The sequence below is a fragment of the Alexandromys fortis genome, unplaced genomic scaffold (genome assembly GCF_014885135.2).
Source record: "Alexandromys fortis isolate MF-2015 unplaced genomic scaffold, M_Fortis_MF-2015_v1.1 scaffold_44, whole genome shotgun sequence".
In the NCBI taxonomy this organism is placed as follows: Eukaryota; Metazoa; Chordata; class Mammalia; order Rodentia; family Cricetidae; genus Alexandromys; species Alexandromys fortis.
In genome coordinates, this window is record NW_026067921.1 from 9965251 (window position 1) to 9986152 (window position 20902).

The 20902-nt window shown below is 46.6% G+C and overlaps 1 protein-coding gene across 1 annotated transcript; it reads right to left on the minus strand.

The window, feature by feature from the left end:
* Positions 1-1995: 1995 nt before the first annotated feature.
* Positions 1996-19522, minus strand: Garin1b (golgi associated RAB2 interactor 1B). The gene is made up of 7 exons (XM_050141664.1): positions 19277-19522; positions 17880-18067; positions 14710-14962; positions 11660-11781; positions 8091-8128; positions 4058-4225; positions 1996-2474 (listed from the first exon to the last, which is right to left on the minus strand). The coding sequence occupies exons 1-7, from the start codon at positions 19520-19522 to the stop codon at positions 2461-2463; spliced, it is 1029 nt and encodes a 342-aa protein (XP_049997621.1). The 3' UTR covers positions 1996-2460.
* Between the last annotated feature and the right edge of the window lie 1380 nt (positions 19523-20902).

Consider the following 20902-nt stretch of genomic DNA (forward strand, 5'->3'; position numbering starts at 1 on the left):
AGAGAGAGAGAGAGAGAGAGAGAGAGAGAGAGAGAGAGAGAGAGAGAATAAATAAATAAATTGAAATAAGTTTTCGAGTTAGTGACCTGGATGAAAGAAATTAAGGTGGCACTCAAAGCTTAAATGTTTGGGCTATGGTTGTGGCTCAGTGGTAGAGTGCTTGCCTAGTACACACAAGGCCCAGAGTTCAAAACCCAGCACAGCAAAATGAAATCTTTAAAGAATGGTCCTGGTTCCTGGATGCAGGAAATGAGTGGTATGGTGAGTTGAGGTGATGGGACGTATCAGAGGCTGGTGGAGGTACTGGAGTCTTTGTCCAGGAGGGAACTGTGTTTTCTGTCCTGCTAGTTCCCGCAATTGTTAAATCCCAAAGAAATCACACAGAAGTCTACATTAGTTATAAACTGATTGGCCCAGTATCTCAGGCTTCTTATTAACTCCTATAACTTATATTAGCCCATTATTCTTGTCTATGTTAGCCACATGGCTCGATACCTCATTCAGCGAGGCAGTCTTGTTTCTTCTGTGGCTGGGCCAGGACTACAGAGGAATGGGCTTTCCTCTTCCCAGAATTCTCCTGTTCTCATTGACTGGCCTCTACTTCCTGTCTGGTTGTCCCGCCTATACTTCCTGTATGGCTACTGGCCAATCAGCATTCTATTAAAATACAATTGATACAGGCCATTGTCCCTTAGCAGAACTGTTGGAGCCCTTCCAAGAGAGAGGAAAATTAAGATCAAATTAGAAAGTAGTCAGTAAAAGAAAAGGTCTTAGGAGTGGCACTCTAAGAAATGATACCACTAGGCCTGGAGAGATGGCTCAGAGGTTAAGAGCACTGGCTGTTCTTCCAGAGGGCCTGAGTTCAATTCCCAGCAACCACATGATGGCTTACAACCAACCATGTATGTAATGAGCTCTGGTGCCCTCTTTTGGTAATACAGACAGAACACTGTATATGTAATAAATAAATCTTAAATAACAACAATAATAATAAAGAAAAGATAGCACCAACTATACTCAAGGCCTACTTGCTCATTCGGTCTCTGAGAACCTCACGTCTGGTCTCTGGTCTACTGTGGGTAGGCACGATGGCTTTGACTGAAAAGGCTGATGCTCCCCTCTGAGTGCCCTGACTCTGCTCCTGTGGTATGAATGAACACCCCACAAATGAATGAAGTGTTTTCTGTGTGCCAGGCAATGCTCTGGGCACTGTGGATGCAGTGGTAAACAAAAGGGGATTGAGTTCACAGTGCTTATATTCTGATCTGTAGGAACAGGCGAAACAGTCAGTCAGATTTTAAAAAGCCGATAGAAGAGATGGCAATATATACAATGGAGTGAAATCAAGCAGAGAAGGCAGCAGGAGTGTTGATGTTATATGGGATGGCTAATTTAAGGAGCACTCAAAAGGTATGCCAAGCAGGTGTGTCCATATTTCAGGGACTGTCAACCCAAAAGGAAGTGTGCCAGTGTTTCCCAGACTGTCTAGTACGTTTGAACAACAAAATGCAAATTCACCTTAACACTTTGTCTTCCAATCTCCTGGGAAAATTTGGTTCTAAGGGGGGCTGGCGATATAATTCAGATTGTGAATTATGCTTGCCTAGCGTCTACGAGGCCCTGTATTTGGTAAACTGGGGGTAGTTGAAAATAACTGTAATCTCAGCATCCATGAAGTAGCATAGGTTGAGATCTCGCCTGTCCCTCACTGAGACAGGGTTTCTCTGTGTAACAGTCTTGACTGTCCTCAAGGCTCACAGCCAGGCCTCAAACTCACAGAGATCCACCTGCCTCTGCCTCCCAAGTGTTGGGATTAAAGGCGTGCACCACCACCTCCCAGAAGAGACCCTACCTCAAAACCCAAACAAAAGCTTGTTCCTTAGCTTGCAATCCACTGCCGGGTGAACAAGCCTGAACTGGGCACTAGGCAGAGAAGAAGGATGAAGCTGTTCCGGAGTCATCTGAGCAGAGAGGAAACCACATTGTCTGCTTGGTTTATGGCTTTACTTTTTAAATTAGATAAATAGATGCTTGGCGGGGCATCTCTCAGAGATGTGCTTCTTGTGTAGTTCTCTTCATCTTTTCTCCCGGGTCTCTCCTGTTCTCTTGTGTTGTGACTGTTCTTCCTGCCTCTCTTCTCTGACTCCCTCGTGCCAGCTTCCGCTCTGATTTGCTCTTGTCCACTGTTCCCCTGGGCTTGCTCCCCTTGTACTGTTCTCCTGGCTCGTCTACCTGCGTGGTGCCGTGGGATGCAGGTTGCTGTACCCTCATGCGGTGGTGAGAAGTCGTGGAGAGGCTGACGGGATGAAGAAGCATTCTTCTCGGAGCTGTGATAACTCAGCTTTGCTCCTAGTGGCCATTTCCTCCTCCCTTCTGATAAGATAGAGTTCCCGGAAACTGAATACTGAAGAGAAGTGATGGTGTGGACTGCACAAAGTCTTCCCAATGGGAAAGGATCCGTCATATAGAGATTCCTGTGAGTGTCGGACAGAAAGTGGTCAAAATCATATAGGTTACCAGAAACACTCTTCTGTGAATGCACAGACACAACGATAGCCCTTTGTCTCTGGGGATTTATCTTCTGACAACTCTAAACTTTATAGATATCATTTCTTCTGATATAGACAAATTAAACAAAGATTAATTCATAGGCATGGTACGAGATTACCAACATGCCTAGTAATTAAATCAAACAATTGTGATCTAACAAAAGTTATGGTGGCTATGGTTTCTCTCTCAATATTGAATCTCCATTTAATTTTGGGGCTGTATGTGGTTGTGGCTAACTGAAACCTTGGAAAGTGAGGCCACGGGGGCGGGGGGGGGGGCCCTTGTTCTTATTTACATTTTCATTTTGAATGTATTTAATTACGTGGATGGGGGATCCGTGCACGTGAGTGCAGGTGTCTGTGGAGGCCTGAGGCATCAGATCTGGAGCTGGAGTTACAGGCAGTTGGGAGTCACCTGAAGTGACTACTAGAAACCAATTCAGGTCCTCTGGAAGAGCCATATGCATTCTTATTCTCAACTGCAGGATGACCTCTTTGGCTCCTACTTACATTGAAAACTTTTCAGTTATTAATAAATGGTCTTTTGGAAGAATTTCAGGAATTTTCTTTCATATGATATTATTTCGTTGATGCTATCTAAAGTTTTACCACATTTGCTTGTTTTGCGTGCATATTGTAAGAAGGTCATGAAAGTAGAAAGGGGTCGTGGGGAGGCAGGAAGAAGAGCAAAAAGATAGAGCAAAGCAATGCAGGTGACAGGAAAGAGATGGGGACCAGCAAGAAGGGAGCAGTGGGAACAGCGAGGGCAGCAAGGGGGGACAGGAGAACAAAGTATAAGGACATCTACTTAGGAAATGCCAGAGTGACAGAAAACAAGAAAAATGCCATAGTGAAACCACAGCTTGCTGTGTTAACTTAAAAATTACTTTAAAAATAAAGATTTTTTTTTTGCAAATACAAAAATAAGTATTTTTATTTCTATGAATTAGAAAATCAAATTAACCCACCCTCTTTAGGACTGCCAGACCCAATGCAGAGAAGGTGCTTCACAGTGCTAGTTGAATAGATGTAGGATAGATGGGGCACCTTGGAGGGGGAGAGGCTGGGACCCAGGGAAGTTTGTCCTCACTCAGCCCTTCAGTCCGGCTCCTCGTCCCTTTACTACAGCACCACCATTAGTTAGGAAGACACCAAGAGCTCTAGGGCAGGAGAGGGGAGGAAAGAGCCATGGGAGCTGCTGAGCTCCAGGAGATGGGCCGCTATGCCTCTTACACAGCAGGAAGAGAAGGCCCCAGAGCACCAGCTGAATGGTCTGCCCTTCCGTGGTGTCTGGAGATACCACACTGTAGAATTTCACTCATTATTATTGGAGGCAGAGTAAACAAGGGAGAAGAAGAGCGGAGGGTAAGGTTACTGTGGCCAGCAACCCATCCTCTTCACACAGCATTTGGAATCACCCTGAGGATCCTAGGACACAGTCCTGTTTCTGAGCTTCAGCTCCAGCCAGTCCCAAGAAGGCCACCAGATCAATCCCATCACCACCATACCTCCAGTCAGGGACAGCCGAGGCCTGCTGGAGGCAGCCAGAGTGCCGAGGAGCGAGAGGGGCTGTGGCCCAGAGGGGTTCTCTCTTTCCCACTCTCCGAAAGTCAGCGCATCCCTCCAGCTGAGATCGCGAGTGCAGGGGACACTGTCTTCACTGGGAGTATCTTTCCCTAGTTAAGAAAAGGAATATATTTGCACTCCAGCTCACAGAACACTCTGGAAGCTAACAGCTAATAGTTATGGGGAGAGGAAGCCATCATACACGAGATCCATCAGACAATTACACATTCTTGCTTTTATCATTGGTGGTAACTCTCCCACAATCCCCCACCTTACAGATAAGAACTCTGAGGTCCACAGAGGCTGATTGATTTACTAACGACCATATTATCATGAGGCAGAATCAATATGCAAAGTCAACCAACCTGATTTGAGAGTCTGTGTTCTTAACCACTAACTACATCCTGTTGAGTAAAATTGCGGGTTAACTAAGCTAATCTCCCCAAGGATATATTCAGTCGGCTAAACTGACAATGGCCTTGAAACCAGAAGAGCAAAGTCAGAGCCTATTCTTAAACCCTTTGCCCCTGGCTATTCAAAATGTAACTAAAACCTTGGTATCAGCGGGGATCATATTAGAAATACCTGATTTCAAGGCCTTATGTCCAGGTCTAATGAGTTAGAAACAGCATTTCAACAAGACCAAGAATTGACTTATGCACCTGCTAATAGGGGCACACAGGTGAACTTTGAGCTTCTGGTGGTCTCAACTGCATAACAATCCCCATGCCCATCCGCTGGAACTCTTCTGCAGCCAAGGTTGATCTTGAGCTCGTGACTCCTCCTCTCCTTGCCTCGCAAAGGCTGGGATTACAGGCATTCACCACAATGTCTAACTAAGTGTGCATGAGTGCATGAGCGCCTCCATGCATGTGTCTGTGTGTGTGCATATGTGTGCATGCATGTGTGCCTGTGTGAGTACAAGTGAAGGAAGTAGTCTCAGAGACCTGAGGCATCCGATGCCCCTCCTCCCTTGGGAGCTGGAGTTACAGGTAGTTCTGAGCTACCCGAACTGGATGCTAGGAACCAAACTTAGATCCTCAGGAAGAGCAATATGCATTCTAAACCCCTAAGACAATCTCTGAAGCCCCATGGGTTCTGGGAGTCAAACTCAGGTCCTCATTCTGACAAGGCAAGTACTTTACTGGCTGAGTTATTTCCCTGCCCTTCTCGTTATTTTAATTCAGAAGTTCCAATAGAGGGTTTAGGACATGGCTCAGTAGGAGATAGTAAGGGTCCCAAGAGCCTAGCATGTAGCTTCCCTTTTCTGGCCAGTACTTGACCCAGCAAGAAAACAAAGTCCAAAACACATCCCAACGTGGATCATTAAAATCAACCTAAGAACATTTCAACATTAGATATTCTGACATTTCTTTTGGTGTTGTCCGAGGCTCTAGTAAGATCCTATGTAGCCCAGGCTATCCTGTAACTTGCCATACAGACCAAGCTGGCTTTAAGCTTGAGATATTTCTCCCAGCTCAGCTCTCCAAGGTCTGCAATGACGGGTTTGCACAGCCGCACCTACCCAGATATCTTGAAGTTTTAAACCTTTTCTCTCCAGGCCCAGCACTCACTGGAAACATTCTTGAATATTCTCTTTTCCTTATCTCTAACTTCATAAACTATTTTAAAGTGTGTGTGTTTGCGAATGTTCTTGAATGTGCTATAAAAACAGAAAAAAAAATAGTTGACATCGTGTCAAAGGTCACGGCATGTGGGAAAGCAGTCCCAGATGGGGAGGAAGCGAGGCTCAGCTCTCCTGTCAGGACGCAGGAGCTGGCGGCCGCCACGTCCATCTTCAGTGCCCACGAGAGCCTTCCCTTCGGTACATCTTCCTTGCCCACTAAGCTTGAGTATATATATATATATATATACACATATATATGTATATATACACATATATATGAGTATATATACACATATATATATGTATATATATGTGTATGTATATATGCTGCGCTTCTCTTTACAGGGTATATTTAAAAATTCAGACTTGGGACTTCTCTTGAAAATAAAAACATCTGGAGTAGCTGACGATACCAGACCAAGCGCCAGCATGGCGGCAATTAGTCAAAGTCTTAGCGAGTACCGCCCCTGTTTTTGTTCCTCCTGTCTCCGTCGCTCTCTCGATCGCCTTCTTAGTGTTGAAAGCAGGGGTCAGTTGCCAGCAGTTGTTTTGTTTTCTAGCTTTACTTATGTTTTATGTTGTGTGACTATTTCGCCTACATGTAAGTCTGTGTACCACATCCATGCCTGCTGCCCATGGAGACTGGAAGATGGTGTTGGTTCCCCCAGGACTGTTGTGAGCTGTCATGTGACCTGGGGATTGAGCCTGGGTCCTCAGCCCAGAGCAGCCAGTGTTCTTAACCACCTAACCATCTCTCCCGCTCTACCGGCAGTTGTTTTAAACATCAGGTGAGAGCCAACCATTCCTTTTGCCCGCGTTCCCTCAGACCTTTATTTATTTATTTCACTCTTAGACATGAGTTTGTAAAATGTTCTGATTTGGATCCTAGTTCTCCTAGGATCTCCAACCCCCTCTACATTCCAAAATATAGCATGATATAGCTGTCTCTGAGCCATGATGGAGAATTAGTTTGTCAATGATCTTAGGTACTGATATTTATTGAACTCTTGTTGTGTCCCCAGCTCTGCGCTTGTGCTGTGGATGACTTAGAGGCATGCACGCAATTTAACATTCATTAAGAAATAGGCCTTATGCCTATAAGAGAACCAGAAAACAGTGTGAGAGGTTAGGACGAAAGCCGAGTCTTGGCAGGAACGTGTGGGGTAGGATTTAGGACAGCCGGGTTTAGAGCAGCTCCTCGGGGGAAGGAAGTGAGTGTGGGATGACTAAGGTATGACGAAGTGTGGGTAAAATTGGACTGAAACAGATGTGGCTGGGGTAGACATGAGGCAGGGAGCACGTTATCAGGGGAGACAGGAAGAATGGAGAGGCTGCTGAGGGACCACATCCAGAAGACTCGAGATCAATTAGAATTTGGCAATAGGGAAGCAGCTAACGCTTCTAGAACGTCACAGCTTCTCACATGGCCTAACCTACTCCATCTGTCCTGGTCCTATCATATATGGCAATACCCTGAAAGAAGTGAAGGCCTCTCTACCTTTCATATCTCTGGCACCCCAGCATGAACTCTGAATGTCGTCTAGAAAGGAGTTTCTATGATTTTGGTATGCACCCGTGTGACGTCACCCCCTGGGAAAAGGCGGTGTGGGCACGGTAAGAGCCTCTGGTGCGTGCTTTTGAATATGTCAGTCAATCAACAAATGGATGCTGCAGATGTGAAGGGAAAAGTACCGGCTAGGGTCATGTGTGGAACTGGAAATCAAGAATAAAGAAGCGCCGGGCGGTGGTGTCACACACCTTTAATCCCAGCACTCGGGAGGCAGAGGCAGACGGATCTCTGTGAGTTCGAGGCCAGCCTGGTCTACAAGAGCTAGTTCCAGGACAGGAACCAAAAAAAAAACAAACAAACAAACAAACAAACAAACAAACAAAAAAAAAACAAAACAAAACAAAAAACTATGGAGAAACCCTGTCTCGGAAATAAAAAAAAAAAAAAAAGAATAAAGAATCATCTCAAACTGGGCGGTGGTGGCGCACACCTTTAATCCCAGCCAGCACTCAGGAGGCAGAGGAAGATGGATCTCTGTGAGTTCGATGCTAGCCTGGTTCCAGGACAGGCTCTAAAGCTACAGAGAAACCCTGTCTCGAAAAGGAAAAGAAAGAAGAAAAGAAGAGAAAAGAAAAAAGAATAAAGAAACAGATTAATAGAGCTTGGTGCCAAATTGATTTTGGTGACCAAAGAGCCCAGAGAGTTACCCATTATGGTGGGGGAACCTATGGTTCTCCTGATGGCATCCAGAAGGACAGAGGGGACCTTGTGAGGGATCTGAGTCTATGCCTACACAGCAGCCGGCTCTCCCAGCATGGGACCCTGTGTCCTTCCTTACCTGCGTTGGTCTTGTTGATCTGAATCTTCTTGCTCCTCCTGGAAAAGATCAAAGTTAAGGAGAAGAACATTAAATCAGGTGGGGTTTTGTGTGTTGTTTCTTTGTTTTTTGAGACATGGTCTTATCATAGTCTTAAATTCACTATGGAGCTGAGGACGACTCTGAACGCCTGACTTTCTTGCCTCCTGAGTGCTGGAATTATAGCCGTGCACCAGCGTGCCTGGTTTATGCAATAGGACTGCGGATCAGACCTTGGCTTTGTGTGTGCTGCCGCAAACACTACACCCTGAGCTACATGCTCAGCCTTGAAGTGACATTTGAAAGCTTATCCCTAGTTAGATTTTTTTCCCCATGTGAAGGATTTAGAGACGGATATAAATATGGAAAAGGCCAGCTGTGGCTACACTGGGTGGGTGTGATGCGTACTGTTTGCAGAAGAGAAAGGGGAAAGAGGAGGTGGGATGGAGATGGAAGGAGGTAGGGACCAGAGCCCGTGGCTCTGATGTGTTTGTGGAGAAGAACCGTGGCCCTATCATGGAGCTTGCATGCTCTTTACTGTTCGGTGGCAGGTTGCTGCAAGTGAGCAAAAACCGGTAATAACTGCAACCAGCCTGGAAGGCGCCTGAATCTGAAGCATTAACACGTGGAACTTTGCTCTGGGAAACCAAAGAAGCCACTGAGGTAACAGGGAGGCAGAAGTGATACTCTCCACTCTTCTTTTCCAAATCTTCCTGACCCGTTTTATACAGTCAGTCCAGACCAGTTGAGCTGCTTATCTGGTCTCTCTGAGTCTCTTCTCCTCCCCCCCCCCCCCCCCCCCCCCCCCCCCCCCCCCCCCCCCCCCCCCCCTCCCCCCCCCCTCCCTCCCCCTCCCCCCCCCCCCCCCCCCCCCCCCCGCCCCATCAACTGTCACGCTACAGCTAGAGTGACCTTTTCAAATGCAAATTGTATCACAGCACCTCCAGGCATCAAATGCAGCAAAGGCTCCCTCCCACTGAAAGTAGGAAATCCTCCACACAGCTTCTCCCTCCTGCTTGGTGGGGCTTCAGCCTATTTCTACCTGTTCTCTGACCCAACGCCCTTCTTCCTCTTTCCCTAAACCAATCAGGTTTCTTCCTCTGGACAAAGCCTCAGTCATTTGTTTTTTTCAACCTTCCTGGCTCTCTACCTTCCTTGTTCTTTTTGTCTAATGCCTATTTCTTTTTAGGGGCTTAGCTCCCTCTAACCTTCCAGAATGAAAGACCAGAGATTGGTGGTAGGCCCCCCAGGAACCCCACTTCCCTTTTCCTTTGGGGGTAGAGCATCTAATTTTGTGAGGTATTGTTGTTTTGAGACAGTCTAGGTTGACTTCAAACTCACAGGAATCTTCCTGCCCCAGCTTCCTGAGTGTTGAGATTACAGGCATGTACCACCATCTCAGACTGAGGACACTTAATCTGTGTATCTAAAGGAGAATGTGCTTCTTAGCCTCCCCTGCAGCTAGTTTGGTCTATGGGACTGAGTTCCAGCCAGTAACTCAGAATGCAATATGTGCAAAAGAGTCTGTGGTGATTTGAATGAAATACACACACTCACTCATAGGCTTGAGTATCTGAATACTCAGTCCCCAGTTGGTGACCCTGTTCAGAGAGGTCTAGGTGGCGCAGTCTTGGGGAAATGTGTCACAGAGCATCTTGTGCCACTTCCAGTAAGATCTCTTTGCTTTGTGTTTGCATTTGACAATGTGAGCTACCAGTTTCCTGTTTCTGCTGCCACGCCTGCCTCTCGTTGCTATGGCTCCTAATCATGATGGGCTCTTGTTACTCTGCACCCATAAACCCATCCATACCCCAGTGCATCTAAGTTGCCTTGATCATGGCATTTTATCACAGCAATAGAAAAGTAGCGAATACAGTGTCCTATAAATAGTAAACTATCTGGGGATTGTGGTCATGCACTCTCAGGCAGGAAGATCCCAAATTCTGAGCCAGCATTGTCAAGACAGACGCTGTTTCAAACAAACAAAAAAACCATCGTAGCCAGGTAGTGTGGGGCATGCCTATCATACTAGCACTTAGGAGAATCAAGGGTTCAAGGTCTCTCACTAGTTACTTAAGTTTCAGGCCTGCTGTGATTGTATCTGTGATTTAGTAATTTGACAGTTTAAAACTTTTGACTGTCCTGGAACTCACTTTGTAGACCAAGTTGGCTTTGGATTCACTGAGATTTGCCTGCTTCTGCCTCCCCAAGTGCTGGGATTAAGGGTATAAATCATCACAGCCCAGAATATGACATTCTACATAACCATTTTGTAATTACAGTTTTCTGTACACAGAAACAATCTTTTATACAGTGACAATCTTTTGACAAACTGTTAAATCTTTCCCAAGACCATTAGTAACACACATTAATATTTCTTGAGATAGCACTCATATCTGCTTCTCGATCTGACAAAGAGCATACTAAAGGCTCCCAATCCCAACAGTATCCGGATGCGGCTTTCTATTATCTTTCAGGTATTATGGAACAGAAAGCTGGGGCACTAGTCCGAGAGCCTTCAACCACTCAGAGAGACCGTCTATAGGCTCTCTTGCTTTTCAGCTTCCCACCCCAACACTATTCGGTTTGCCTCTGAGTTACTCTAACTGGTTCCTATTATGATAAGCCCCTCCTCGTGGGTTGATAGACAGCTGAGTGGTAGAGCCCTTGCTTAGGAAGCTTGAGGCCCCAAATTCAACCCCCAAGCTGAAGGGAGGGGGGTATCTCTTCTTCTATGTGTCACCAGGAATGGTGGCCCAGATTTCCTTCTAATTCCAGCATTTGGGAGGGAGAGGCAGGAGGGTTGGGAATTCAAGATCGTTCTTGACCACTTAGGGAATTTGAAGTCAACCTGAGCTGCATGAGATTCTATCTTAAAGCAAAAAAGTTCCTTCTCTTTGACACTTCAGTTTTCTCTCCTGGTGATATATACTAATTCAGTTTTTGGTTTTCCTTCTCTGTTTGTAGCCCATGCTAGTCTGGAACTCATTCTGTTGCCCAGGCTAGCCTCAATTTTGAAAGAGTCTGCTTGCCTCAACCTTTCTCAGGGCTGGAACGACAGCAACGGGTCACCACACCGGACTTCCTGTCTCCCATATCACACTGAATCATCTGTACTACAGGGACATTTCTTCAGGCATGGAGAAGACAGGCCTGTTTCCTGGAGCATCCCAGGAGACAACACTTTAGGAACAACCTCAAGAGCTCTATGAAGTCCAAACAGAGGCCCAGTCAATGGGGAAACGAACCCAGGACACAGCAAGGTCTAAAGCAATACAGTATGCCTCTGTAGAATTAGATGCTGGGTTAGGATTTAACTCTCCTTCTCCCGTGCCTGTTACTAACTCATTTTCATGCTGAAGAAGTATTTCATTTCTACACACTTCCTCTGGAGTCAGGCCTACCTTGCTTGCTGTGTGGAGATCAAGGCAATGACAACAGGACCGTCCTGAGACCATCACTGCCTGACTGTGTCACGTCCCTGACTGTGCTCCTTCACCCAGGGTCTCGCTGCTGGGGTCTTCCGGATTAACCCGATTTAAATCATGTACCTGTGCTGTTTCCGCTGATGCAAATCGGCAAAGATCTGCGAGAGGGCCTCACTCTCCCCCCTGGCCATCAGCTGCATGAGGCTCTCGCTGGGCCGGGGACCTTGAGGTTTCTTCGGCACTAACTGTACAGAGAAGGAACAAGCAAAGCAAGAAGTTAAGCCGGGCTGGCTTCATTTTCTTAGTACCAGGGCTCTAAAGTCTGAAACATCAGGACCCAACCATTCCCATGAGGCAGCCATCCCGGCTTCACGGGAACACGTCTCTTGGTTGGTAGCTAAGTATTTGGTATAAACGTCCTTTGGTGCCTTAAAGGTGCAAACATATAATTAGTATCGTTAACTTGCCAATATGAATTTTAATACCTAGTGCTACTTGCTTTATATTTAAATGTATATATATATTATGAGAAATTCATGCTTAAAAATGAGTTCCTCTAATAAAAGTCCTCTATGCAGCTGCTTTGTGGGTAGGTAGTGTACTTGGACCTGGACGAATGAGTCCACACGTAGCGGCTACAGGTCAACACTGAGTGTTTTCCTCCATCATTTTCCACCTGATATTTAAGACAGGCCTTTCGCTGAACCTGGCTCTCACTGACTCCACCGAGTTGGCTGGTCAGCGAGTCCCAGGGATCCTCCCCAAGGGGGCCAATCAATCACCTGACCATCAGATATCTCTCAGAAAATCGGATGCACCTAAAGACATACTGAGGAGATGGGAAGAATAATTATGCCATTAATAAAATAATGTGATTTTGTTCCTTGAAGCTCCCCCCCCCCATACAGTTGCTCCCAGAGCCTCACTATTAAACCCGCTCGTTTTTCTGTGCCTCAAAAACTGTAGCTCTTGGGGGCTGGAGAGATGGCTCAGAGGTTAAGAGCACTGGCTGCTCTTCCAGAGGTCCTGAGTTCAATTCCTCGCAACCACATGGTGGCTCACAACCACCTGTACTGAGATCTGGTGCCCTGCTCTGGCATGCGAGCATACACTGAAGCAGAATGTTGTATACATAATACATAAATAAATCTTTTTTTAAAAAAACTGTAGCTCTTCCTTTTCTTGTTTACTCCTTTTTTGTATACCGCCCAAAGCAAAAGCACAAAGCCCAGTACTTGGGCTTTCTCAATGTTTCTCTGAAGCCTCTACCCCATGGCCCATTCTTTTTTTTTTTTTTTTCCTTTCAAGACAGGGTTTCTCTGTAGCTTTGGAACTTGCTCTGTAGACCAGGCCAGCCTCGAACTTACAGCCTACAAACCATTCTTTTTTTTTCTTCCTATTTATTTATTTATTTATTTATTTATTTATTTATTTTTGGCTTCTTTGTTATTTTTATTTGAGGGTTTTATTGTTACTATAGGGACATGGTATTCTCTTCTGTCAGGGCACAGGGTGACCTCAAACTTGTTGTTACAACCTATTCTTAAATTGTTTGCCATCTTCCCTTGTTGAACACTCCTGATATCTCGAACCGTAACTCAAAGGCATGAATAAATCAGACCCTGCCTCAAACAAACACAACACCCACATGGTTCCAAGTCCATGAGTTGCAGCACGCGCCTGTACTCTAAGCACGTGGAGGCTAAAGCAGAAGGCTGGAAGTCGTAGACCATCCTGAGTTCTGCAGCATGATTCAGCCTCAAACAGAACTCCTACAACTACATTCACAAGGGTACCAGCACAGGGAATCATGTAGGGGTACGTTTAACAAAAGGATGTTGAGGTTGGGGATTTAGCTACATGGTAGAGTGCTTGCCTAGCAAGTGCGTGCAAGGCCCTGGGTTGGGTCCTCAGCTCCTAGAAGAGAAAAGAATTAGAAAAGAGAGAAGGTAATGAAAGGATGTCAACGAGTAAAGAGCTTGATGCCTAGAATGCACGTAAAATCAGGTGCAGCAGCTCACGTATGAAACCTCAGAGTGCCTGTGGTGAGATGGGAACCAGAGACAGGAGAATCCACAAACGGTCAAGGGCTAGTTAGCCTGGAGCGCACATAGGAGAACCAGGGACCCTGTCTGAAGTAAGGTAGAAGATGAAGATTGACAGCTGAGGTGAGCTGTCCTCTGACATCTACATGTGTGCCATGGCACATGTGTACTTGCACACACACACACATCACACAGGGTGCAAGGAGGGAGGGAGGAAGAGGTGTTAAGAATAGATAATGAAAAAGCTAAAAATTCCCTCATGGGCTACGAAGTGAGTAATAGTACTTGTGAAAGAATTAGGACCTGAGTTCAGATCCCTAGCATTTGTGTAAAGAGCCATTCACAGCAACACCCACCTCTAACCCTAGCACTGGGGTGAGGGGTTGGGGAGCAGAGACAAGAGAATTGCTGGGGCTTGTTGGTCACTAGTCTAGCAAAAATCCCTCAAGCTCCAGGCTCCATGAAAAACCCTATCTCAGAGGAATAAGGCAAATAGCAAGAGGAATATACCTGAAGTCTTCCTCTGGCTTCTGCATGCCCCTCACAGTGCATACCACCACCCAACACACACATATGTACACACACATGCATATGCTTAAGCACATGTACATGCATGCACACACATGCATGCACACATGTACACACATGCATATGCATGCACACATGCATGCATGCATTCACACACGCACGCACACATACACACGCATGCACGCACACATTCAGGCATACCAGGAAAGTCTCTTTTGACCTGGCATGGTTGAACATGCCTGTAATCCCAGGACTTGGGAGCTAGAGAAAGGAGGCTTGGGATTTCAAGGCCAACTTTGGCTACACAATGAGTTTGAGGCCAGCTCAAAAAAGCCAAACAAAAAAAAAATAAGCAAAAACAAAGCCCTTCTCTCTTGTTTCTTTTCACTGAATTGTGGCGATGGCTGATGGTTGCACAACTGTGTGCCTTTACTGGAAGCATAGTTATTTAGAAAGAGGTATTCTGTGCTTACAAATGTTACCATGTCTGGCATAGAGTTAAAGCTGAGGGCACCTACTTTGGGCACTCAGCAGCGGCTGCTCAAATCTCCCTTCTCCAACTCTGGTCTTGACTGAAGGCTGGCAATGGGGATTTCTTACCTCGGACTTTCCACATGGGCTGCAGAGGCTCTTGGGTACCAGGCAGTGAGTGACCAGAATGCTAGGGTCCTTGGTGGTGATGGACAGACCCTTCTGCAGAATTTGAACCAGGCGGATCCAAAAGAGGAAGACAGTCTCAGGGTGGTCAGGGTGGAGCTTTAGGAAGTAGATCTTCTCGGTGACTGTCCTCAACCTCAGGACACGTTCATGGTGGTCACAGATCTGAAGCTCCACAAACTTCAAAGGAAGAATACTAAGACACAGAAGAAGACACCTGGACAACCCCATCACTTTGACATGTCTCCTTAAGGGTGGGGGCTTTTAGAGGCAGGAAAGAGAGCTCTTGACCAGTGGTGCTAAACTCTGGGGAAGGCAGATTTCCCTGGAGCCCTTGATGCGGACTCTCAGAGACAATCCCAAAGATTCAGATTCAGTCGGTCTGGGCTGTGGCCCTGGGACCTGCCTCTCTCGCACTGCCACGATTCTCATGCCAGTGTTCCCTGGGTCCCGTCACAGATGGAGCTCAGGAGTACGGTGGCCGGAGACATGAGATTTTGCCATTTCCTCCTTCAAAATGCAAAGGGAGCTGACCCACCTGCTCAACTTGTTCATTCAAGGACCTGGCTTAGATATGACATTAGTCACCTGTAGGGGGCAGTACTTGCTACAGGTACACCAACATCATAATGGAGAGCTCCGCACGAGGTAGCTCGGAGGGATGCAGGGGTTTCCTGGACCTCTGGTAACATCTAGAGATTCTTGAGATGGTTTGCAGACTGTGTAAGGAAGCCTTTTGTGGAGTGAATGTCTTCCCCAGACGCTTACTTGTTTGAACACGCGGTCCCCAGCTAATGGTGCCTTTTGGGAAGGTTGTATTTGGAACCTTTAGAAGGAGGAAGTGGATCACTGGGAGCGTGGCGGGGGATTTTACAGCCAGACCTCATTTTCTGTTCTCTGTTTCCTGTTTAGATGCAATATCATCAGCCAGCACCTGCTCTTGCTACCATGTCTCCCCTTCCCCGCCACAACAGGCTCTGTCCCCGTGGAACTGTAAGCCAAAATGAACCCTCTCTTCCCTACTAAGCTGCTTTTCGTTAGTTTTTTTTTTTTTTTTTTTTTTTTTTTTAATCACAGCAACAGAAAGGAAACGGAAACAAGGCCCAAGCATCAATATGGACGGTTCTATCCCAAGCCTTATGCTACCATTTGCTACAGCCCTAAGCGGGACTTTGGCAGTTTGCTTTATAGAGGAAAACTGCAGCCAGTGACTTGTGATACAGAAATTGAGTCTAGTTAACTGCGCACCCAGGACCGAAGAGAGCATGGCCTCTCCCGAGCTGCCCTCCACCCTCCAGTCTCACGGCCTCATTACTCCTTAACCGGAGGCTCGGAGGTTTCCTGCTAAATCAGAAGCGTGAAGCAGGAAGACAAGCTTGGAGACCAGCCTCCACTCCTGTCCCTGAGCTTCCCTTTGTCCCAAATAACTTGTCCTTCCTGTGAAAGGCCTGTCTTGTCTCACCTGACTTGCGTGTGTTATATGCATGCATGTTTGTCAGGCGTGAGCTTGCCCGTGCATGTGTTTGTGTATGGAAGCCAGGGTTCAATGCCACTGTCTTTCCCTAGTGCAGTCCACTATTTAAAAAATGTTTGTTTGCTTGCTTGCTTGTTTTGAGACAGTGTCTCACTATGTAGTTCTACCTGCCCTGGAACTCACTATGTAGACCAGGCCGGCCTATAACCCACAAAGATCCACCTACCTCTGCCTTCCGAGTGCTGGACTGGACTTAAAGGCATGTGTCACCATGCCCAGTCTAAAATTTTATTTTATTATATGTCGTTATGCGTATGGGGATTTGTGTGCGTGTCTATCTGTGCACCACATGCATGCAGTGCCCACATTCTCCAGAAGTGTCTGGTGTCCTGAGACTGGACTTACAGGCGGTTGTTGATTGCTATGGAAGAAGAGCAAGTGCTTTTAACCACCGAGCCATCTCTCCAGCCCCCACCATCTTTTTAAAGGGGCAGTTGCTTAAGAAAGAAAAGGGGCACGAGTTGCTCTTGCAGAAGACCTGCCAACCGCAGGATGACTCATAACCATTTATAACTCCAGGAGATCTGACTCTCCGCAGGCACTGGGCACTTACATGGCACACAGAGAGACATGCAGGCAAAACATTCACATGCTTAAAACAAAATCAGAACTTTTAAAAAATATTTAAAATATAAGAAAAAAGGCACTCATGAGGAAGGGAGTGGGCTTGTGAGTTGGGAAGACAGTCACTCAAAAACTTCCACCAAAATTGTTGAGACATTGCTCATGGAATCCCGAGCTTATGGTTTTTTCATCTGGCTAGACTAGCTGGCTCGTCCCTAGGATCCACTCTCTTCCTCTAACCCCTTGCACTATCTCTGGGGTTACAGGCACACATTGTACTTGGCTTTTTGCGTGGCTGCTGATTATCCAAACTCGGAAGCTCATGCGCATCATCCATCTCCCCATGAGACATGTTTCCCCACTCCCACCCACCTGTGTATGCATGTGTTTGGGGAGGTGTGTGTGCATAAGTATGTGGAGGTCAGAGGTTAACCCCCAAGTCCCATTTCTTAAGCGTTTTCCACCTTGGTTTGTTTATTTATTTATTTATTTATTTATTTATTTATTTAAAATCAGAGTCTCTTACTAACCCTGGAACTTATTAGCTAGGCTAGGCTGGGTGGGTAGCAGACCCCAGGATCTCCCTACCTCTACCTCCCAGGGCTGCGATTACCATGTGAACCACCATACCCATTTTTTTTAACACAGGTTCTGGGGATAAAGTCCAGGTCTCCTCGTGTTTGCGCAGCAGGCACTATGATTGGACTACCTCCCCAACCTCCTACTTGTCAATCTAGAGCAGCCAGTAGCCAGGCATCATGGTTTGGAATCTAAGCATACAGGAGGAGGAGGCAGGTGGATCAAGAATTCAAGGCCAGCCTTGACTGCAGAGTAGGTTCATGGCTAGCCTGGGCCATAAAAGATCTTGTTTAAAACAAAACAAAATAATAAAATTCCAAGTAACGTCACTGTAGTGACTTCTCAGTTCACCCCATCTGGAGTTTAGTACAAGGCAGCCTCCACCTGGGCCTGCCCTTTACCCCGCTCATCCCTCACTCCCATCTGCATTGCTTACCTCTTCAGGATGATGCTCGGGGCTGTGGATGGTCTGTTCCATGTCTGGCTTTGCCCCTGATGCCATTTGACTCTGGCCATAAGGAGGATGTTAGGAAGGGGTAGGCAAGGCACGGAGGAGGTCACCCCAAGGGCCATTGTGTTGGAGGCTTTGTAGATTTCTTTCCAGTTTCTGCCCCCCCTTCTGACCTGCAATGAAGCCCCGGGCCCAGCCTGAGCATTTGCAAAAAGCAGCAAGATGTTTCAGCCGAGTTTCTTCACTCGACACTGATCTTTGGTTTTGATAGCTCTGACTGGCCTAGAACTCACTGTGTAGACCAGGACCAGAGAGATCCGCAGGCCTTTGCCTCCTGAGTGTGGGGATTAAAGGCACGTGCCTCCACACTATGATAGTCACTTCTCTTCTTTGTGGGAGGAAGGCCATGCTGTTTTGTGGGAGTGTTTAGCAGCGTCCTTGGCCTCTGTATCCTGGATGCCCTTAGCAAACTCGCATCCAAATTCTGACAACTGAAAATGTCCTCAGACATTGCTAAATGTCCCTTAGAAAGGAGGACTTAAGCATTGCTTTTTGGCAAATGTTTTAACCTTTATTGGTTTGAAGACTCTAGTGGGGCTTATGGATGTTTTTTAAATTATTATTATTTTTTTTTAGTTATTTAAACAAGAAAAAAATGAAGCAAAACAGAGACTTACTCTATAGCCCAGGATAGATTTATTCTCAAGGACATCTCCCTGCCTCAACCTCCCGAGTGCTGGGATTACAGACTGTACCACCAGGTAGAATTTTTAAATAAGATTTAAAGGACCTACTATTAACACAGAGCAAGAAAAGTAACTTAGGAGTTCCTTGGCATCTGCTTCATGTCTATAGATACTCCCTTGACAGTTTCCTGACTTTGCTTTGAAAACAGTCATCCTCATGGTCCTTCCTTCAAAGTTCTGTCTGGCTCAAGGGGAGCCCAGGCAAGGAGATAAAAACACACCAAGTCAGCCAGGCAGTTGTGGTGCACGCCTTTAATCCCAGCACTCTGGAGGCAGGAGCGGGCAGATCTCTGGGAGTTTGAGGCCAGCCTGGTCTACAAGAGCTAGTTCCAGGACAGGCTCCAAAGCTACAGAGAAACCCTGTGTCCAAAAATCTCACTGTCTTAACCTGGCATCAGGTGAATAACATAAATTAGATATTCCAATGCCTCATCCTCCACTCAGCAAAGGATGCCTGGCTTTTCTTGCTGTGTGTACACTTTATAGGAGAAGCCCTGGCCAGCCTGTGTCTCAGCCCACTAGCTCCCCTGCATCAGCTCATCTCCCACGGCGGTCCTAAGGATAACTCTTTCGGTCCCATCTCGGGAACGGGTTTAGAAGAATCAAGGAGGGCTGTTCTGAGTCCCCCAAGAATACCTGGACAAAGTTACTTTCAAACACCACAGAGTTAGGAAACAGGTTGAATTCTGGAGAATGAACCATCTGACAGAGCAGTCCTTCCTCCACTCCTAGGTCCACTCCAGGGCTCGGCTCCCCTTCCACAGGCAAGAGGCCCCTGAATTTTTCCAAGGCATTCAAGGAAGGCAAGGTTGGATAAGGTCTTACAACTTTTACAGTCTTCTTCGAGTTCCACCAAGACTGTCTAGGTGGAACTGATGTCATCCTGTCTGCACATACTCAGGGGCCCTCTGCACTGTTGTCCTGGGATCTCTTTCTTCCCTTCTGACCTTGGGCCACTGGCCAAGGCCTGGGGGGCAGCTGGTCAGCTCACAATGATGAATGGATGACATCATGAAAAACCACAGTAGGCCTGCAAGAAAGGGAAGCGAGGGGAGCCTCCCATTTCCTCCTGAGACAGTGTTGGTCACTTATGCACTAACATCCCAAGTCCTTCTCGGGGGCCTATGCAGAACAGTCACAGAGCTTTCTGGGAAAGCCTGAGGCAGTTAGGAAGCTCCTGCTACTGCCCAGAAGGAAGGCCCTTCCTGACTTTCAACCTTCCCTGATCTGTGTGTGTTTGTGCGTGTGTGTGCGTGTGTATATGTGTGTGTGCATGCATATATGTGTATGTGATTGTGTGTGTGCATATATGTGTACGTGACGTGTGTGATGTGTGTGTATGTGTTGTGTGTGTGCCTGTGTGTATGTGTGTTTATGTGATGTGTGTGTATGTGGTGTGTGTGTGCCTGTGTGTATGTGTGTTTATGTGATGTGTGTGTATGTGGTGTGTGTGTGCATATATGTGTACTGATGTGTGTGTGCGTATGTGTGTGTACCTGTGCGTATATGTGTGTGTTTATGTGATGTGTGTGTGTGTGTGTGTATGTTGCCGGGGACTGAACCCAGGGCCCCTCACATGCTGTATAAGCTGCCCAACTTTATCCCCAGCTCATACAGAACGTGAACTTGCCATATTTCTGCCTCAACCTCCTCACTTCTGAGAGGATGGACCTGCGGCATGAAGTTCAAGCTCCCCCATTTACTTAACGTTTGATTGATTGACTGAGTGATGTGCATGCATGGGTGAGTGTGTCACAGCATGTGTGTAAAGTCAGAGAACAACTTACGGGAACCAATTCCACCGCATAGGCTCTGGGGATAAAACTCGGTTCATCGGGCTCGATGGTTAGGTACTCGCTTTTATCTGCTGAGGCATCTCACCACTGAGCAATCCTGCTGGCCTACTCCCTTACTCTCTTAGAGAAAATTATCCTAAACAATGCAAAGAGCTGATGGCTAGTCATCTATTCAACACTCATTTACAGAGCCTCACATGACATCATCCCCCCACCACACACCCTGATTTAGCATGACGCCAGCCTCTCACACTCTGGCTTACAATGACATGAAGCTCCTACACTCTGATTTAGTGTGACCTCTCCCTGCACCCTGATTTACATGCAAGAACCATTTCTGCTTCTAGGAGAGCTGCTGGTGCCTGCTGTCTGCCTGCTATGGCTGATTGCAGCTGCAGGATCTTGTTCCCTTAGGAAGTCAAAACTGAAGGAGCAGGAGAAGCAATAAGTTTCTTACAAGGATGAC

Coding starts and splice junctions, on each gene's coding strand:
- Garin1b (XM_050141664.1), bottom strand. CDS start 19,522: ATGACATCAGTTCCACCTAGACAGTCTTGGTGGAACTCGAAGAAGACT. Junction 14,963..17,879: donor CCGAGCATCATCCTGAAGAG/GTAAGCAATGCA, acceptor TCTGTGTCTTAG/TATTCTTCCTTTGAAGTTTG. Junction 8,129..11,659: donor CATCAGCGGAAACAGCACAG/GTACATGATTTA, acceptor GATCTTTTCCAG/GAGGAGCAAGAAGATTCAGA.